Source organism: Schistocerca americana, chromosome 6 (assembly GCF_021461395.2).
Source record: "Schistocerca americana isolate TAMUIC-IGC-003095 chromosome 6, iqSchAmer2.1, whole genome shotgun sequence".
NCBI classification, from domain to species: Eukaryota; Metazoa; Arthropoda; class Insecta; order Orthoptera; family Acrididae; genus Schistocerca; species Schistocerca americana.
In genome coordinates this window covers 290,187,386-290,205,318 of record NC_060124.1, presented here as the reverse complement: position 1 = coordinate 290,205,318, position 17,933 = coordinate 290,187,386, and the positions used below count along the sequence as shown (strand labels likewise).

At 37.9% G+C, this 17,933-nt stretch overlaps 1 protein-coding gene across 3 annotated transcripts; it reads left to right on the top strand.

Annotated features, from left to right (window-relative positions):
- The first annotated feature begins 14 nt into the window (after positions 1–14).
- On the top strand, positions 15–14,129 carry LOC124619296 (methyltransferase N6AMT1). Of its 3 annotated transcripts, XR_006980067.1 has the most exons (3): positions 15–493; positions 8,423–8,588; positions 13,703–13,839. XR_006980067.1 is itself a non-coding variant. In XM_047145578.1 (2 exons), the coding sequence occupies exons 1-2, from the start codon at positions 26–28 to the stop codon at positions 13,901–13,903; spliced, it is 669 nt and encodes a 222-aa protein (XP_047001534.1). In that variant the 5' UTR covers positions 15–25; the 3' UTR covers positions 13,904–14,129. The 3 variants fall into 3 exon arrangements, 2 of the variants coding, with proteins under 2 accessions (XP_047001534.1, XP_047001535.1); XM_047145578.1 differs by lacking the exon at positions 8,423–8,588 and having other exon boundaries at positions 13,703–14,129; XM_047145579.1 differs by lacking the exons at positions 8,423–8,588; positions 13,703–13,839 and adding an exon at positions 645–824.
- Positions 14,130–17,933: the final 3,804 nt, after the last annotated feature.

The following is a 17,933-nucleotide window of genomic DNA, read 5'->3' as shown; positions in this document are numbered from 1 at the left end:
CTGATTTTCTGCTTGCTGCCCTAAAATGAGCAAGTATGAATTCAAAATTATCACACCATCACTTTCACATATGTCAAGTTGTGATTTTGATGCTGTTTATGAACCAGCTGAGGATACATTTTTGCTTATTGATGCCTTGGAAGATGATCTACAGTTAATCAGTACACTCAAACCCTCAGTGTGCTTGGAAGTTGGAAGTGGTTCTGGGGCTATAATTACAGCTATATCTATGTTTCTTGGTAACAGCTGTCACTGCATGGCTACAGATATCAGTTTTGTGGCTTGTAAAGCAACACAGAAAACAAGTCTCTATAACAGCGCAAATGTTGATACAATAAATACTGATTTGGCCAGTGCTGTAGTACTTCGGGGAGTAGTGGACATATTGATATTTAATCCTCCATATGTTGTAACTCCTTCAGAAGAGATAAGCTCATGTGGCAGAAGTGATGACATAACACGCTCTTGGGCTGGCGGATTGAAAGGGAGGGAGGTTAGTATCTATTTTATTATGCAAACTTTGTTCCCTTTTCTGTAAATACATAAAAGTTGTGAGGCAGATTTTTAGATTCAGTCACAATAAGAGTTTTTGAGACATTTGAAGCCCTTGTCTATACTGATGATATCATTTTTTTTTTCTACAGCTCAGTCACAACAGTGAGAATAGCCAACAAGAAAAGAAAATCTACTTAACTAGTTGCAGCCATAGTTAAAATATAATGCAATACTAAAATAACATCTTTTATTTAGTTGATGTGGAATGTGTCAATTGATTTATGTAAATAATTCATTTTCTCAGTTAGTATATGGCACAATTTACTGTAGTGGCTTGGATTTATGTTTTCATGTTTCCAGTGAATGTAATCCTGTTGCAGATTTATATTTATTGATATTTATTCAACAAAACACACTCATGAGTTGGGGGCGGGGGGGGGGGGGGGGCGCACGGTGAGCGGCCGCACGGTGAGCGGCAGGCATGCCCCCCCCCCCCCTTCCCCAGCGAATCAAATTTATATCTCCACATTACCTGCATCATAAAATTAAAGATTGTGACATATCATTTGTAAGACTATACAGATGCTAACAAATTTATGTATGTAATACACGGTGTCCCTCATAAGTCATCAGGCACATTTTGTGTGATGTTTTGGAAGTACTTGCAATTTTGGTTTTGCAATGTGTAACTGGAGTCAGCCCAATCAAATACTGCTCATTGCATCTTTCATGCAATGCCCAGCATTGATTGTGAGTGTCAGTTTGTTCCCCATTACAAAAAAAATGATTTTTAAAAGCAGGATTTTACATGCCCATTTGACAGAGCAATTCAAAGTAGTCTAGCACGATTTTCATTTTACTAACATGTATCAACAGGACAGAAATATACGAGGAATAATGAGTTCTCCAGCAGTGACAGCACTGCCCTGTCGGTCACTGAATGCTACCACCATACAGAAGCATGCTGCTAAGTTGCTGTTGGAGTACCAATTATTCCTTGTGTCTTCGTATACCTTGTAATATGTATCAGTAAAATGAATGTCAAATGAGCACATAAAATTTCAAATTAAAAATCATTTTGTTTGAAATGGGAAACAAACTAGTGCATTCCATTGACACTGGTTGTTGTGTGAAACATATGATCATCAGTATTTGTTTGGACTGACACCAGCTACACATTCGAAAAATGAAATTGAAAAATCTGCAAAACACCATGGAAAATACGTCTGACAACTCTTAGGAGAGAGACGATATGTATGGTGTTAGCTTACATTAAGGGCCAGTAGGAGCGGGTGACTAAATTAGTGGATACATTCAGATTAGCTTGTGCAAAGTAACTTTGCATCTGTGCAGAAATACATTCTCATTCTCACTACTGGACAAGTTGACCCCTTTGTTCTGAAATGGAGTCCACTTTAATTTACTGTCACCAGGTTAGCTATGTGCTCCCTCCATTAGAAAAGACTGTTGCAGTTGTTTACACTCCGCTCCGATTTTCTTATTTGGTACTCTAGTCAGAGATTGCTGACTTGTCAAAGTATTGGTCTTAGTGACATAAACTGCTAATATGATCGTTTCCAGACTCACTGTAAGACTGCATGATGACAGTTGCTCTTCATGTTGAAAAATCTCATCGCATACTTTGTCCTCCCCATGAGTCAATTAATAAAGGAAACTTGTTCCCCCACACGTAAAGTTCAGTCACGTAAATATATGATATCGAGCATTACCTCAGTTTACTTGCATTATAAGTAACACAAAAATTGAAAATCAAAAAGAAAAAGCATAGGGGCTCAATCCTGTGACTATCGGGTTACTGTTACACTCACTTTCTGCTGTGCCAGTCATTACCTCGAGTCATGCCTTACCTGACTCATGCCAAATCTGCTATTTCTTTTCCAAACTTTCAGCCATCTGGAGCTCCCACTGTTGTCATTTTCATTTCTGGCCAAATTTGGATGAAATCAGTGATAAGCAGGTGTCGTTCCCTTGTAAGTGAGATATGTTGAGTATTCTTGAAAACACAGATGTTGAATCAGAGAGTGACTGATCAGATTCAGACAATGATTTTCTGTCAGATACAGCTTTATGACAAAAATAGTTTGGTTGAGGGGGAGCTATTGTCAGCAGAGATTGCTCTATCTCGATTCTCTCCACAATAGTCTCGGGAGTCAACTGCCACACAACAGTGGAGTTGGCTGCTAAAGATGAAATGGAATGGAAAATAACAAGCCATTGCCAGGAAGAGGTGCTGCTTTGAATGTCCTGAAGAAAAGATAGCCCACTCCATATGTGTGCTACTGAGTGGACAGTTCCATCACCGATGCTTTCCGACTTCGTTAAGATATTCTATGCTGTGTATCTTAGAAAACATACTACACATAATCAAATGCTCAGAAAGAAATGAAAACCACAGATTGGACTGTGTTGTTGCAGGAATTGAAGGCAATGATTGCTGTCATGTGCTTCAGAGGTGTTCTTTGTGCCACAGATGTTTCCTTAGATGACCTTTAGTTGTATTTTTGGGAGCCTAAAAGACAGGGATTCCGCCAACTTGTCAGATTCGTTTTCTTCGAAAAGAAGCCATTGTGAGCTCAATGCATTCCTGCAAATAAGTTCAATCTATTTCTGAAAAGTGGAACAAGCTTATGTTACAATTCTGGTGAAAATATTGCAATTGATGAGCAGTTACAGATAAGTGCAGGTTTACCCACTTTAATCCAAACTGACCTAATAATAACTTAAATTTTAGTTAGCTGCAGGCATCAAAGTACATTTGCAGTGCATTCCTATAAGTCAGTAAGGAGGAAGGCCAAGCATACAACTATCCATTGGGAGAGTAGTCATTCTTTGCCTTGTGGGGCTATTTCTAAACCAGGGAAGGGATGTAACAACAGACAACTTTTTCATATCCTTTCATCTTGCAAAGAATCTTCAAAACATGAAAGTGTCATTAGTGGAACAATGAACAAGATTTGCAATCCCCAGTTGCTCGATAAACAACTGTTCCGAATTATTCATCCATCTTGGGAAACACTGATAAAGCATAATGCACCCTGGCAGTATGCCAAGGGAAGAAGAGTAAGATGTTGAGTCACAGATAGGCATAATGAAAAGACTGTCAAACAAGCAAGCTTTTGGCCAAATGGCCTTCTTCCCAACTAGACAGTACACACTCACACATGCAAATGCAGCTGCAGAGGCTCATCAGCCAGAGAGTGTGGTCATGTGTGTGTGAGAGAGATGCACATTCGTGTGTGTGTGTGTGTGTGTGTGTGTGTGTGTGTGTGTGTGTGTGTGTGTCTTTGTTGTTGGTTCTCCCCCCCCCCCCCCCCCTCCTAATTCCTAATTTGGAAGGAGGTCTTTTTTGTGTGCCTGTGTGACTCAACGTCTCCACTATATTGTGAGTAGCAATCTATCCTTTTTATCGTATTGTCATTATTCCGTTCCAGATTTTCCTTTGTTTGCAGAAGAATAATAATAATGCTATTATCATAACTCTACATCATGAAGTGTCAGGGCGCAATGAAAGAAAGAAAGAAACAAGAAACTGTTTCCTTCTATAATACCATGGAATTTGATGTGGTTTCATTGATCAAATGATTCATACACCCTCAACTGTGGTTGCTTGCAGGAGATACAATAACATAGACAAGGGGCACTAAATGTATGTATCATATGTATCATCCACAACCAAATGACGAAAACTAATCTGAAAAGGCAAGCATACATTCTTGAGCTTGTAGATGAATTCATGGGCAGTAAAGAACAAAGAGCAGGACAACAACAAGAAATTGAAGAAGTGACTGTGTACGTGGTTTAATGTATCCTTTGTCTGGCAGCAAAGAGCAGATGACAAGGTTAAAGATAAATGAATCTGCTCAACAGTAATTATTTAGTTAGATATTCTATGAATCATTGTGCATTATAAATTGTAATGATATGGAACAAGTCATTTTACATTCACATTACAAATTAATTTGTTATGACTACATGCTGAACATTCATAGGGTACTTAAAAAAAACGCAGATGTGAGTTAGTAGTTCCTACCCACCAAATTTTAGAAATTACAATAACAGAAAATCTTCTGTGGTACAGAAGGAGTTGTCAAGGAGAAACTTTTTCAAGTTGTTTTAAAATTTTTCTTGTACTAAATACAATCTTAATGTGTAGTAATGAGTGTCATTCTTCCTTCTGTTATTGCAATTATGTACATCGTTGTTCCTTTTGAACTGTAGTGGCTCATTTACAACAAACTTCATGAGGGAGTAAATATGCCGTGAAGTAGCGGTCAGAATGTTAAACTCCTTAAACAGATGTCTTCAAGATATCATGGGTGAGCACTACATATTATTGTTACAGTATGTTTTTGAGCAACAAAGACTTTCTTTTGTAAAGACGAGTTACTACAGAACATTATTCCATATGACATTATTTAATGAAAGTATGCAAAATATGTCAACTTACTGATTTTTTCTCTCCCCAAGATTTACAATGATTCTAAGTGCAAAGTTTTTTTAGAAGTTCCACAATGTGCTTTTTCTTGTTTAAATCCTGATCAGTATGGAAGCTTAAGAATTTTGAAGTTTCAACCCTATTTATTATTTCCTCATGATGTGTTACATTTATCATTGGTGTAATATAGATGTGCAGCACTGGATGTCTTGTGTCTTTTTAAAATTGATGGCGAGACCAATCGTAGAAAAACAACAGTACACAATGCGCAAATGAAGGATTGCTGTCTTAACAACACATCACAAAAGTGATGATATGACATACTAAATTTAAATCCACATATCAAATATTTAATTACTCCTTTAATTACTGACTTCCTTCCCTGAAAAATAAAATAGCCACCGTTTGTCTGATTGATGAGTTTATCAGGTTGTGGGTATTGCTGCGCATACCATTCTTCGATAAACGAATTGACCTTGAAAAGTATTAATTTAGTTTCCACCTTAAGTAGTGGTAGTAACACTGATTCAGACTTCATTTTAAAAGATGCTGGACCTGTTTGAAGTGAAATGCTTAAAACAGCAAGACACAATATATGATCGATCTGATAGCTTTTGAACAATGTATGGCACCCATCCTGAAACACCTTTTTCTATAACAGAAATTATATAATATAAAAACATATGTGAGAAATCTGTAAGGTGCAACATTGATTGTACTCACAGTTGCAAATAATTAATTGTTGTTCAGAGTAAATCAGAAGGAACAAGCAAAATTGAAAAGTAAACAGGAAATCTTTCTAGTGTTTTGACAACTGATAGTAGCTTCTCCTTATGTATTGATATAATTATCATAAATTGTTTTAATGATTTAGGTTATCATTGCTTTTACTTATTTGTCAGAATGTAAACATTTTTATCTTCAATTTGTACAAATATATTTCATTATCATAGAAAGAATAAAATAAAAAAATATATTTTGTATCATTTTACTTTGTATGCTTTACCGGACAAATCAAAAAGCAAAAGAAGTGTCATAGTGGAATACGCAAAGGTAATAAGACCAGAGACATCTGTGAGAAATGTGAAAAAGCTGTCGATCGAATATATATATATATATATATATATATATATATATATATATATATATATATATATATATATATATATATATATATATATACACACACACGCCGCTGGATATATTTCGTAAACCACATCAAATACTGACGAATCGATTCCACAGACCGAACGTGAGGAGAGGGGCTAGTGTAATTGGTTAATACAAACCATAAAAAAATGCACGGAAGTATGTTTTTTTAACACAAACCTACATTTTTTTTAATGGAACCCCGTTAATTTTGTTACCACATCTGAACATATAAACAAATACGTAATCAGTGCCGTTTGTTGCATTGTAAAATGTTAACTACATCCGGAGATATTGTAACCTAAAGTTGACGCTTGAGTACCACTCCTCCGCTGTTCGATCATGTGTATCGGAGAGCACCGAATTACGTAGGGATCCAAAGGGAACGGTGATGGACCTTAGGTACAGAAGAGACTGGAACAGCACATTATGTCCACATGCTAACACCTTTTTATTGGTCTTTTTCACTGACACACGTGTACATTCCCATGAGGGGTGAGGTACACGTACACACGTGGTTTCCGTTTTCAATTACGGAGTGGAATAGAGTGTGTCCCGACATGTCAGGCCAATAGATGTTCAATGTGGTGGCCATCATTTGCTACACACAATTGCAATCTCTGGCGTAATGAATGTCGTGCACGCCGCAGTACATCTGTTGTAATGTCGCCGCAGGCTGCCACAGTACGTTGTTTCATATCCTCTGGGGTTGTAGGCACATCACGGTACACATCCTCCTTTAACGTACCCCACAGAAAGAAGTCCATAGGTGTAAGATGAGGAGAACGGGCTGACCAATTTATGCGTCCTCCACGTCCTATGAAATGCCCGTCGAACATCCTGTCAAGGGTCAGCCTAGTGTTAATTGCGGAATGTGCAGGTGCACCATTATGCTGATACCATATACGTCGACGCGTTTCCAGTGTGACATTTTCGAGCAGTGTTGGCAGATCATTCTGTAGAAACGTGATGTATGTTGCAGCTGTTTGGGCCCCTGCAATGAAGTGAGGACCAATGAGGTGGTCGCCATTGATTTCGCACCATACATTTACAGTCCACGGTCGCTGTCGCTCTACCTGTCTGAGCCAGCGAGGACTGTCCACGGGCCAGTAATGCATGTTCCATAGATTCACTGCCCTGTGGTGTGTGAAACCCGCTTCATCGGTAAACAGGTAGAAATGCAACGCATTTATGTTAATGCCTATTGACAGAATTGCACTCGATGATTAAAGTCATCACCATGTAATTGCTGATGTAGTGACACGTGCAACGGGTGAAAGCGGTGACGATGCAGTATGCGCATGATACTACTTTGACTCTCCGGCTCTCGCAATATCCTGTGTACTCGTGTGGGTTCATGGCAACAGCAGCTAACACACCAACTGCACCTGCTTCTCCTGTGACGGGCCTGTTATGGACCCGTTTGCGTGCTATGACCATACCTGTTGCATACAGTTGGCGGTAGATGTTTTGCAATGTGCGGCACATTGGATGCTCTCTGTCCGGGTACCGTTCTGCATACACCCTGCAGGCTTCAGCTGCATTTCGTCGACACTCGTCATGGATGAGTATTATCTCCGCCTTTTCAGAGTTCGAATACACCATGGTCACAGTTCCTACAACACTACACTATCACAGACGTCTGGTAACACGGTGTACTACAGTTGGTCTGCGTGCGGAGACGAATGCAGAATAACAATAGCAGCAAGCGCTACATGCGGACACTGCGACAGCTAGACCAAACGACAACAGTGCACTACAGCCGCACTCATAAACACGGTCGTCATCGTAAACATGTCTCTGCAGATGCTGCTCGCCGACCGTGGCCCGTGTTTGTTAAAACACGCAACTGAACGTCGGAGGTTTCAAGCGTCAACTTTAGGTTACAATATCTCCGGATGTAATTAACATTTTACATTGCAACAAATGGCACTGATTATGTATTTGTTTATATGTTCAGATGTGCTAACAAAACTAGTGTGGTTCCATTTAAATAAACCTAGGTTTGTGTTAAAAAACATACTTCTGTCCATTTTGTATGGTTTGTATTAAACAATTACACTAGCCCCTCTCCTCATGTTCGGTCTGTGGAATCGGTTTGTCAGTATTTGGTGTGGTTTACGAAATATACCCAGTGGTAACGTTAGGTGACTCACCCTGTATATAAAGAGTACTGTACCAATAATCTGTTCAAAGTTAGACTTTGGTATTTAAGACAAATGTGAAATAAATTAAGAAATATTAGGAACTTTAGAAATAGGTAACATTTCTGTTTATAAATTTTGATATTTTGAATCCAAAGCAGTAATCCACAAATTCCAGATCTTAAACTACATTCACACTCTGGAGACCACTACAAAGTGTGTGGCAGAAGTATGTGCACGACATACTGAAGAATGGAAAAATGAGTCTCACTAACCATTTCATGGGCAAAATAGATAGGGAGGGGAACTGAATCATGTTGGATTTGAAATATTACAATTAATAGGTAATTACAATTTTGTGACATGTTTTAGTTTACAATCTACAGTTGACTAATACCAGCAAATGGGAAGTATTTTTCCCACTGGCACTTTTCATCATGAAGAAATATGATGACAATATCAATTTTTTAAATTATTTATTGATGTGTTCTCATAAAATATTAGGAAGAGTTGTAAATAACACACTACTGAGTAAAAACAAATTATTTCCCAAGAAACTAGCAAAAACATTAATCATACACAGTGGGACATTACTAGCTGTGGATGAAGGTATTTTGCCCCTATGTTTCATATTAGAATATCCAGCAATGAGCTGTCACACTAATTTCGGACAAAATGTTATCTGGTCCTGGTTTGGCGTAGAGCACTTTTGAATCTTCCACAACAAAAAGCTGTTCACTATAGTGAGATCAGTCAAGAAATAAAGAATTCAATGCCACCAATTGACAGAATGTCTACCTAGAACGTATCTTTCTCTGTTCCTCAAATCTGTCAACCCTACCCATGATTTTGTTATAATCGGCCACAACTAATTGGTAGAGTACATGTGACTGTGTCTCATATTTATTCTTGCAAGTGACTTTTGTTGTCTCTCATGGACCATGAAATGTAGACAGCAATGTGACAGCACAGTTGTCCATTCACTTCGCAGCTGAGATGGTACCTTATATTTGAAACTGAAAGTCTCCACTTGATAACCTACTTTGGTAGGGACACCTTTGTGATTCAGTTTGGCAGTTCCACAGGAGTAAACACCTTTCTTCAGTAAGATGGACATCAGCCATGGTGATGTAAAAAAGTTGTCAAACGCCACATGTGCAGCTCTCTGATGCACACATTGTGTTAGTTTTAGGACTACTCTTACCCCCTAGTGAGTAACCATCATTGTTTTCTTTTGATTTTCCACTATAGATATCGAAATTCAGTATGTATCCTGTCTCTGCGTCACATAAAGACCACACTTTATATCCCCTCTTGACAGGTTTCCTCAGCTTCATACTGGAGCTTCCTTTGAAAGCAGTCGTGCTCTTGTCAACAGACAGGAAAGAGGAGTGGTTGTAATTTGCTTTGAAATTCTCTAAAAGTTTTGTTGAAAGAGGTCGCAGTTTGTAAAGCTTGTAATGATCCGGGTGGCTTCGAAATTTCTGATCCTCGTTGTTGCAGTGGATGTTCTCAACATTTTTTTAAATGTCTTACTGCTCATTACTTCTGCTACAGCATCAGCTCTTAGGATTGGATCTGAACTCCAAAAATTTGACAATGCTGGAAGTTCATGAATGAATGCCAATAATAATAATAATAATAATAATAATAAGGCATCCAATAAATGCCTGCATCTCCCTAATGTTTGTAGGACTCCATCCTTTTGTTTTACCATCATTCCCCTGTTACAAAGCTCTATTTTGAGGAGCATACCTACTTTAATTCATTTATGATTATGCTGAAAATATCATTATTAAAAAGTTTTGAAAAATAGCATAGTTCTTATCACGTTACTGAAAACATGTTTTGAAGCAGCACTTTTTACTGAGTGACACCTGTCCCCTTCACTGATAAGAGGTGAACAGTCATCACCCCAGTCTTCAACACTATGTTGATCTGAGTCATCTTGAGTCCCTCCTCCTTCAGCCAGGTCATCTACACATTCCTCATGCAATTAATCACATGGTATGTGCGACTGTACTGATGTGGCATGAAACGATTCATCCAAGCTGTTAATATGGCCACGGGCTCCAAAGTCACATTCTGTTTCAGAATCGCTGTCATGCTCTGGCAAAGAAAACAGAATATTCAGAATGTCTTCCACATGCTTTAGGTTACTGAAATCTAGTTTTTCAGACATCTGTAAAGGTAGTGCTATGTTCAGATATAAGTAACTACAATATCGAAGTATATCATCAGAATTTGAAATAAATCAGTACAGCAATATGCTGTATTTTTGTAAACACATGTCAGTAAGTAATACTCACTGAAAACTTACTTTTCAGTGTGAATTTGCTCTTGAATTTAGCCCGTGAAGTCATTAGGTTACAGTTATTCCAAGGAAAAGATCTGACTGACAGGGTCATGGAAAAAGTCAGTGGGAAGCATGCTACACACCAAAAGATACTGTCATAACTTTTTGGAATAGCATCACAACTACACAGTAATCAGTTATGAACGTCAAAGAAATATATTAAGATGTTTCTATAATGAATGTATTGTTAAAACTTACCTTTAACAAAAAAATAATGAAAAAAAAACCCTGACTTTTCTGACAAAACAGCACCACGGACAGTCACCATAACACAACAATCAGAACTATTGGCGAGAAACGGAAAACGGTGGGTGGTAATAAGTTCATGAGGGACTCCTACAGATGGCAGCATGTCATGATCCATGGAAATCTGCACTCCATAGAAGTTTTTTTGGTACTTTTAAGCTGGGAAGTATAATTCCCAATGTCTACGAAAGAGTTCAAATATTGTGTACTTTTAAGGCATATTTTATTAGGGCTCAAAATGACCCCTTCTTACTGTTCTAGGGGTATCACAATTTTCACTGATCTAATTTTAAAGAATCGCTATGTCATAAAGAGCAACCCACAACAATAGCAAATTGGTGGTGAGATATGAAACAATAGTTAATACGTAATCCTGGTGATGTCTTCTGCAATTCAATTTTATCTATATCTGTACTCTACAAATTACTGTGAAGTTTGTGGTACCCATTGCACAAGTTAATAGGGCTTTTTACTCATTCCATTAAAATAAGCAGTGCAGCAAGAATGATTGCTCATATGGCTCAGTGCATGCTGTAATTAGTGTAAATTTGTCTTTGCAGTTCTTAGGAGTGATAGATATGAAGTTACAGTGTAGTCCTAGATTCATCACTTAAAGCTGGATCTTGAAATCTTGTAAGCAAGCTTCCTTGGTATAGTTTGTGTCCATCTTCAGCTGTCTGCCAGTTCAATTTCTTCAGCATCTCCACGACTCTCTCCCATGGACGAAGCAAACCTTTAACTGTTTGTGGTGCCCTTGTTTATATACATTTAATATTCCCTGTTAACTCAAAATGGAACTGTCTTAAAAAAATGATAATTTTAGAATCAATAAATTGTTTAAATTTTACACAGTGGAGTTGTAAACATGCTCCACTGTCAGCATGAGCAGAAAATAATACATTGAAAATCTGCACTAGTATTAAATAAACTACTATTTATCAAAGATGATGGCATACTTCTAATTAGTAGGATGCAATCATGTACTGCTACAATACTTCACCAATATTGTCAATGAATGAACATTTCTAAACAAGGCAACATACAACAAATCCAGCTTCAGATGATTAACTAACAAGCTTTAGTTTTAGAACACGAAAATATTGAGACAGTGCTGGATAAACTACAGTATCTCAAATTGAGATAGCATATACGTCAGGTACGAATGTAGTGCTTCTACAAACAGCTGCACCATTGGTAGTGACCCTCGTGAAAAATATGTTGCCAAGAGTGTGTATCATATAATTCAAAAATATCTAATTTAAGTCTGCAGATTGGACATTTTTGCACAAATACGGACCATGAACACTCCCTAATGATGAACATGTCTAGTTCTGATAAGCTCATAATTCAGTCCAGTTATGCTTCATTGAAATTTGCTAGATGATGAAATGCAGCTATGTTACCAAGAAGTCTGATATTTTCTAAGAAACAAGAATACTGACCCGACATGTTCAGAAAGCCTGTAAACCTACATCGGTCCTACACACAAGCAATATCCAAAGATGAGTTCCCAAGTGTTTTGTAAGCAATCTGCTTTGGAAACTGGTTGCTTTTTTCTGTTAGCCTACCTATGAATTGAAGTTTGATATGTGCTTTAACTGTCATTGAGCCTTTGTGTCCTATTTTATACCACAACAAGCTTGTCACACTAGGTACTTGTGAGTGGCCATGTGCAGTTCTGACTTATTAATATTGTAGTAAAATGACATGTTTTACATTTCGTGAGTTACACATTACATTTCTGAACATTTAAAATGAGTAGCAAATCTTTGCACCATTTTAAAATCTGACTGAAGATTTGTGCAGCTCTTTTCAGACAGTACTTTATTATAGGTAGCCACATCATTTGTGAAAATCTGGGGTTAATGTTAATATTGTCTGCAAGGTCATTAATATACAACATGAACAGTAGTTATCCCAACACCCTTCCCTGGGGCATGCCTGAAAGTACATCTGTCGATAAATCGTCATCCGTGCTGCATCCACCCGAACAAGAAAAATATCCTCAATCCAGTCACAAATTTCAGTTGATACCCCATGTGATTGTACTTCCAATAAGTGTACGTGTGATACTGATAGTGAGTCAAATGGCTTTATACTTCATCTATCGGACTGCTTGATACAAGACTTTCACCATGTCAAGTCAGAAAAGCATGAGGTGCATCTCGCATGATTGATGTTTTCAAAACCCATCCTGACTGGAATGGATATTATTCTATTTGAGATACCTCATTACATTTGAGCTCAAACAGATCGGTGTCAGTGATATTTGACAGTAGTTTTGTGCATCACTTTTTCTACCCTTCTTGAAGATGTGTGTGTCTGTGCTTTCTTCCAACTACATAATGCTGGGCATGGCACATGTCTGTCTACTTATTCACACTGTTCATTTCCTAGCTACTCAAAGAACCTAAATGGGCCATACTCAACATAGCCAATCGCTCTCAGGGATAACTGACTAACACCAACTTCAGACAAGCTAAGAGAGTTTGAGGCTGCAACCCTACTGACATTTCACTCAACATGCAGTGCTGGACTGTGTCAAAAAAATTCTGTTAAATCAAAAGAAAGGAATTGATCACTTAGAAAACTGTTACCATTCTGTAATTATATGGTGCTAAAGAGCATTACAGGGAATGTAAAACACTTTAAGAAACCTTATACTGGATCCTTTCTTGAAAATGGAATCTCTTTGGATCAGGGCATCAGTTATTTAATTAAACTGTTGCAGATGCAGATATGCTAAAAATCACAGTAAATGTTTACATGGCTACAATTGTCACATTGTTTTTCATAGATTTACTCTGTACTTTTGTAATATTCTATTTAAACTGTTATTTATTTATTTTTTCACAGGTGATGGATCGTATTTTCTCACAAGTGCCATTACTGTTATCAGAGACAGGTGTCTTCTATCTTCTGGTTATTTCTGATAACTGTCCTTCTGAAATTGAAAAAATTATGAACAGTGTGGGATTTTCAATGAATATTCTGATGCAAAGAAAAATCAGAGGTGAACATCTTTTGGTTCTACGTTTCAGAAGGGCTGCAGCTTAGGGAGAGTGAAGTTGATGTTTTCCAAAAAATATTTTGTATGTTTTCCAGTATGCTGTTCTTGGTTACAGGAATTACTTAATTTCTTGTTTTTGTCAAAAGATTAGTAACTGATACATTCCTGCTGCAACCAAGCAGAAAACACAGAATTATATTTTATTCAGAAATGAGAAAAAATACTACCTGGCTGTCATGAAGTGTTTGTTAAAGTAATAAAGAATATGTGAGACGAAGTTGTTTCATTTCTAACTGTTTGCATTTATCTCTTTCTTTCATCCTCTTAACATGAATTGGGTGTCTGAACAAAAAGAAATCTTAATCCCAAAGAATGTAAAATGTTGTCTAAACTGGCTTTTGACAGATGATGTACCTGTTCTCTCTGTTACAGACATCTGGCACAGCTTTATGTAAATATTGTTACTTAGCTGATTATTATTTTATTCAGTTCATTCAACTCTGTTACAGTATTATACTGCTCACAGTTAAATTCTGATAATTTTAGTGGAGTGCAAATACGATAGCAGGTATGTACGTGTTCCGAGTGGAGCGTACTTTGTGGTGTTCCTGGTAAGCAACACAATGGGCCAATGTTTCTGCTTTCTGTAGATAAGTATAAAAGCTAAGAAAACAATTGCTATCACTTCTTACATAATACTTATCATGTTTGCTATGTGCTGTCCCATATGAATGCTACAAAGGCTGAATATCTTTGTCGTACCTGTACCGACATGGTAATTAACACCAAATGACCTCCATGCACCCTGATTTGCATGCTTAAGGCAGAAGTAGCAAGATAATACTATTGAGTGAAGTATCACAGGGTACTCAATCCCTTTTCACTGCGAATCACTTCACTATCTGCCTTTTTACATGCACACTAATAGAACTTTAAAATATCTAAAAGGTTTTCATGTGCATTGATTGATACTAAAGTATAACAAATGCATAAAGTCATTTTGTAAGATTTGTACACCAAATTTTGTTATGAAAATGGTAACTTATAAAAAGTTTAATCTTGTTAACTAGAATAATGAACATCAGTTATGGAGAGAATGGGCTCACAGGGTGTATACGACCCGGGAGATCCGGGAAAAACTCAGGAATTGTTTAGAATTCTGGGAATTTTCCATTGTTTTAGTTTTCAGTTAAATTTTTGTGATTTTGACTGGTAAGAACCAATACTCTAACAAAGCATATTATATCCCGCTACTGCAGAATGATACTTCAGCAACAAAACATGAATGAGAGGAAAAAAACGAAAATAAAACTTAAGTTGCAAAGGAAATGCGCCGTATACAACAACAAAACGGTGCTCATACAAACGTCTGCCAACAGCAAAGTGTGTCAAAGGGTTTAGGAACACTATGCAATTCTTTATAACAACAAATTGCCTCCGATGAGCGTGACGTGACAACTGTTTAAATTAGATTCGTTTGAGCAGTTGCGCGTGGGATCTTGCGCACGCGCAGTTGAGTCGCGTATGAGTAGTACCCCCTCCCGCTTCTGTTTACAGAAGTGTGGCTGGGCGCCACTACTTAGAACTACTTAAACCTAACTAACCTAAGGACATCACACACATTGATGCCCGAGGCAGGAGTCGAACCTGCGACTGCAGCGGTCGCGCGGTTCCAGACTGTAGCGCCTAGAACTGCTCGGCCACTACGGCCGGCTGTACAGAGCAGTCAGAGTAGTTGTGAGGAGGTGGGTCGTCTCCACGTGAGCTGTGATTACGTTCAGTGATTTTGTTGTTTCCTCTTCGTTCATTGCTCTCATGTTAAATGATAACAAAACGGATTTTTGTGGCCAGGAGCTATCAAATGAATTAAAATACATTCGCATAATTACGGCAGGCTAAAATATGTTAATAGTTTGATTTTTTTTCCCACCTTTCTGACAGTAAACCATTAATCACCTTATAGAACAATGAAGTTATTTTTGCCGGTTTGCTAAAGAGATTTGGCTTTTATTAATCCTTATCAATTTATATGAAACGAAGTGTTTAATTTCACTCTATTGACTAGTTTCAACTGTTCGCTGCATTTCAAGTGCACGTATGGCATTATGCCATAATAAAGAACCAAACATGAGTACTGGTACTCCAAGAAAATTTACATATGGTTGTGCATTTTAAGCCGAATTATGCATTTTAGTATGGTTCGCGAAATCCCGATGCTCTTGAAGTATCGTCTCATGTCTTGTTTCTTTTATAGCATATGTAAGATCTTTTAATGTTTTACACGTATGAACACGTGGGCTTCCAGCGTCATCGTAGCTGCGCAAGCGCGGTGAGCCTGTTATCTGGCGCTTTCTTGCAACTGCTGAAACAAACCTATTTCTAACAGGTCGCGGGAAAATATTGCGAATGGTGGTTTGAAAAGCGTTACATTCAAAGTAGATTTCCTTTTACGCAAGATGAACTATGTGCGAGAATGTACGATGAGTTTCTTAAATCACAAAGTGTCAGACTCTCATTTAAAAATCAACTCTTTGAGGGCAACCATTTAGAAGAATTTCGAGCCCAGAAGATCAGACATTTGCGTCATTATTAAAAATTTACTGGCACATTTGTGTGATGTATCTTAAAGTGTAACGCGCGCAAAAAAGATCAACATTATAAGTGGAAGCTTAGCTTCTCTTCCAACTTATTAATCTTCGAGACCAATATTATATGTGAATGCTATGCATATTAATTTAAGCCATTAACTTTTCCTATTTGCGTATTCGCGCTACTTAAGAGTGATGTTGCTATTGGCTGACTGCATCACGTGTCCTATGCTGTCATCAGCTGGCGAGATCACGTGAATGAGCTATGACTGGCTTACAAAAGCACATCACAATCTCAATTTCAATGCTTCGGAAAGTGACATGCGTTGTTTGGTGCAATTCAAATTTATGCCTTCGTAATACGAAAATATGCAGCGTACATGTTGCTGCTCATTACAGGTCTTTCAAAACATGTTTTCCCCCCCGAGTTTTGTTTTCTAAAGTGCCAGGAAATTCTACGTCGGTATATAAAACCATAAACATTCAAAGGATTCGATGAGTTTTACCGTGTCAAGGAAGAGTATACTGTCACTTAACACAGAAAAAGTGTATTTTCACCCGAGAGAAAGTGTATTTTTAACTGGGAAATCCAGGAATTTTTTTTCCTTGTCCACGTATGCACCCTGGTGCAGGAGCAGGCCAAAACTGCTTTGATTTAGATTTTGAATTATGAATAACTGAGGTGTGTGAATAATTAAACACAAGGAAGAACAATGACGCCTCTATAGTTGATTGATGTTGGAAACTTACACACTTAACAGCACAAAAAGTCACTATCTGTCAAGCTATTTCTCCTTTTCTAGTTTTAGTATGCATTCTCCCATACACAACCACACAGATATCCAAATCCCTTCATACAAATACAACAACCCTTCCTCCCCCCCCCCCCCCCCCCTCCCCTGTCCTCAGTTTTGTTAATGTCACTTTTTTTTCAGTCCTCATTTTTGTGCTGCCACTAAAAGCCAACTGTTGCCATCACCTCCCCACACCATCCTTACTCCCATAAATTTTATCCCCATCCAGTCAACAATTAGTGTCACTGTTGCCATGAATGGGTGCATTTGGGAGTCTGTCTGGTTGTATATGTAAGAGTTTACACATACTCTGTGATAAAGAACGGTAGCTCAAAATAAATAATTTAAGAAGTATAGGAAACAACTCTCCAAAGAGTAGAAGTTCTATTGTAGAAAGACATGTATACAAGACTGAGAACTTTGCTACCCTCCAGATGAATTCTTTTTCAGAGCTACGAAGTACATTTAACACGTTGACTGTCAGAGGCAGCCATAGGCCACAGCAGAACCTGATACCTGACACCGTGTGCCCACCAGCACCCACAGCAGAGCCTCACACCTGGGGCTTTAGCCTGGTAATGAAACGCCTGTCACCTTGTGTGTGGCAGTCACTGGCACAGTATAACCAGCCAGCACAATGTGTAGTCATTTTGCTAGGTGTTTACATCAATTCAATTAAAATAATAATAATTGCT

What these genes read in the sequence shown, in the direction of transcription:
- LOC124619296 (XM_047145578.1), top strand. Translation starts at nt 26, where the DNA reads ATGAGCAAGTATGAATTCAAAATTATCACACCATCACTTTCACATATG. An exon ending in GCGGATTGAAAGGGAGGGAG is followed by an intron (nt 494 to 13,702) that starts GTTAGTATCTAT and finishes ATTTTTTCACAG; the next exon opens with GTGATGGATCGTATTTTCTC.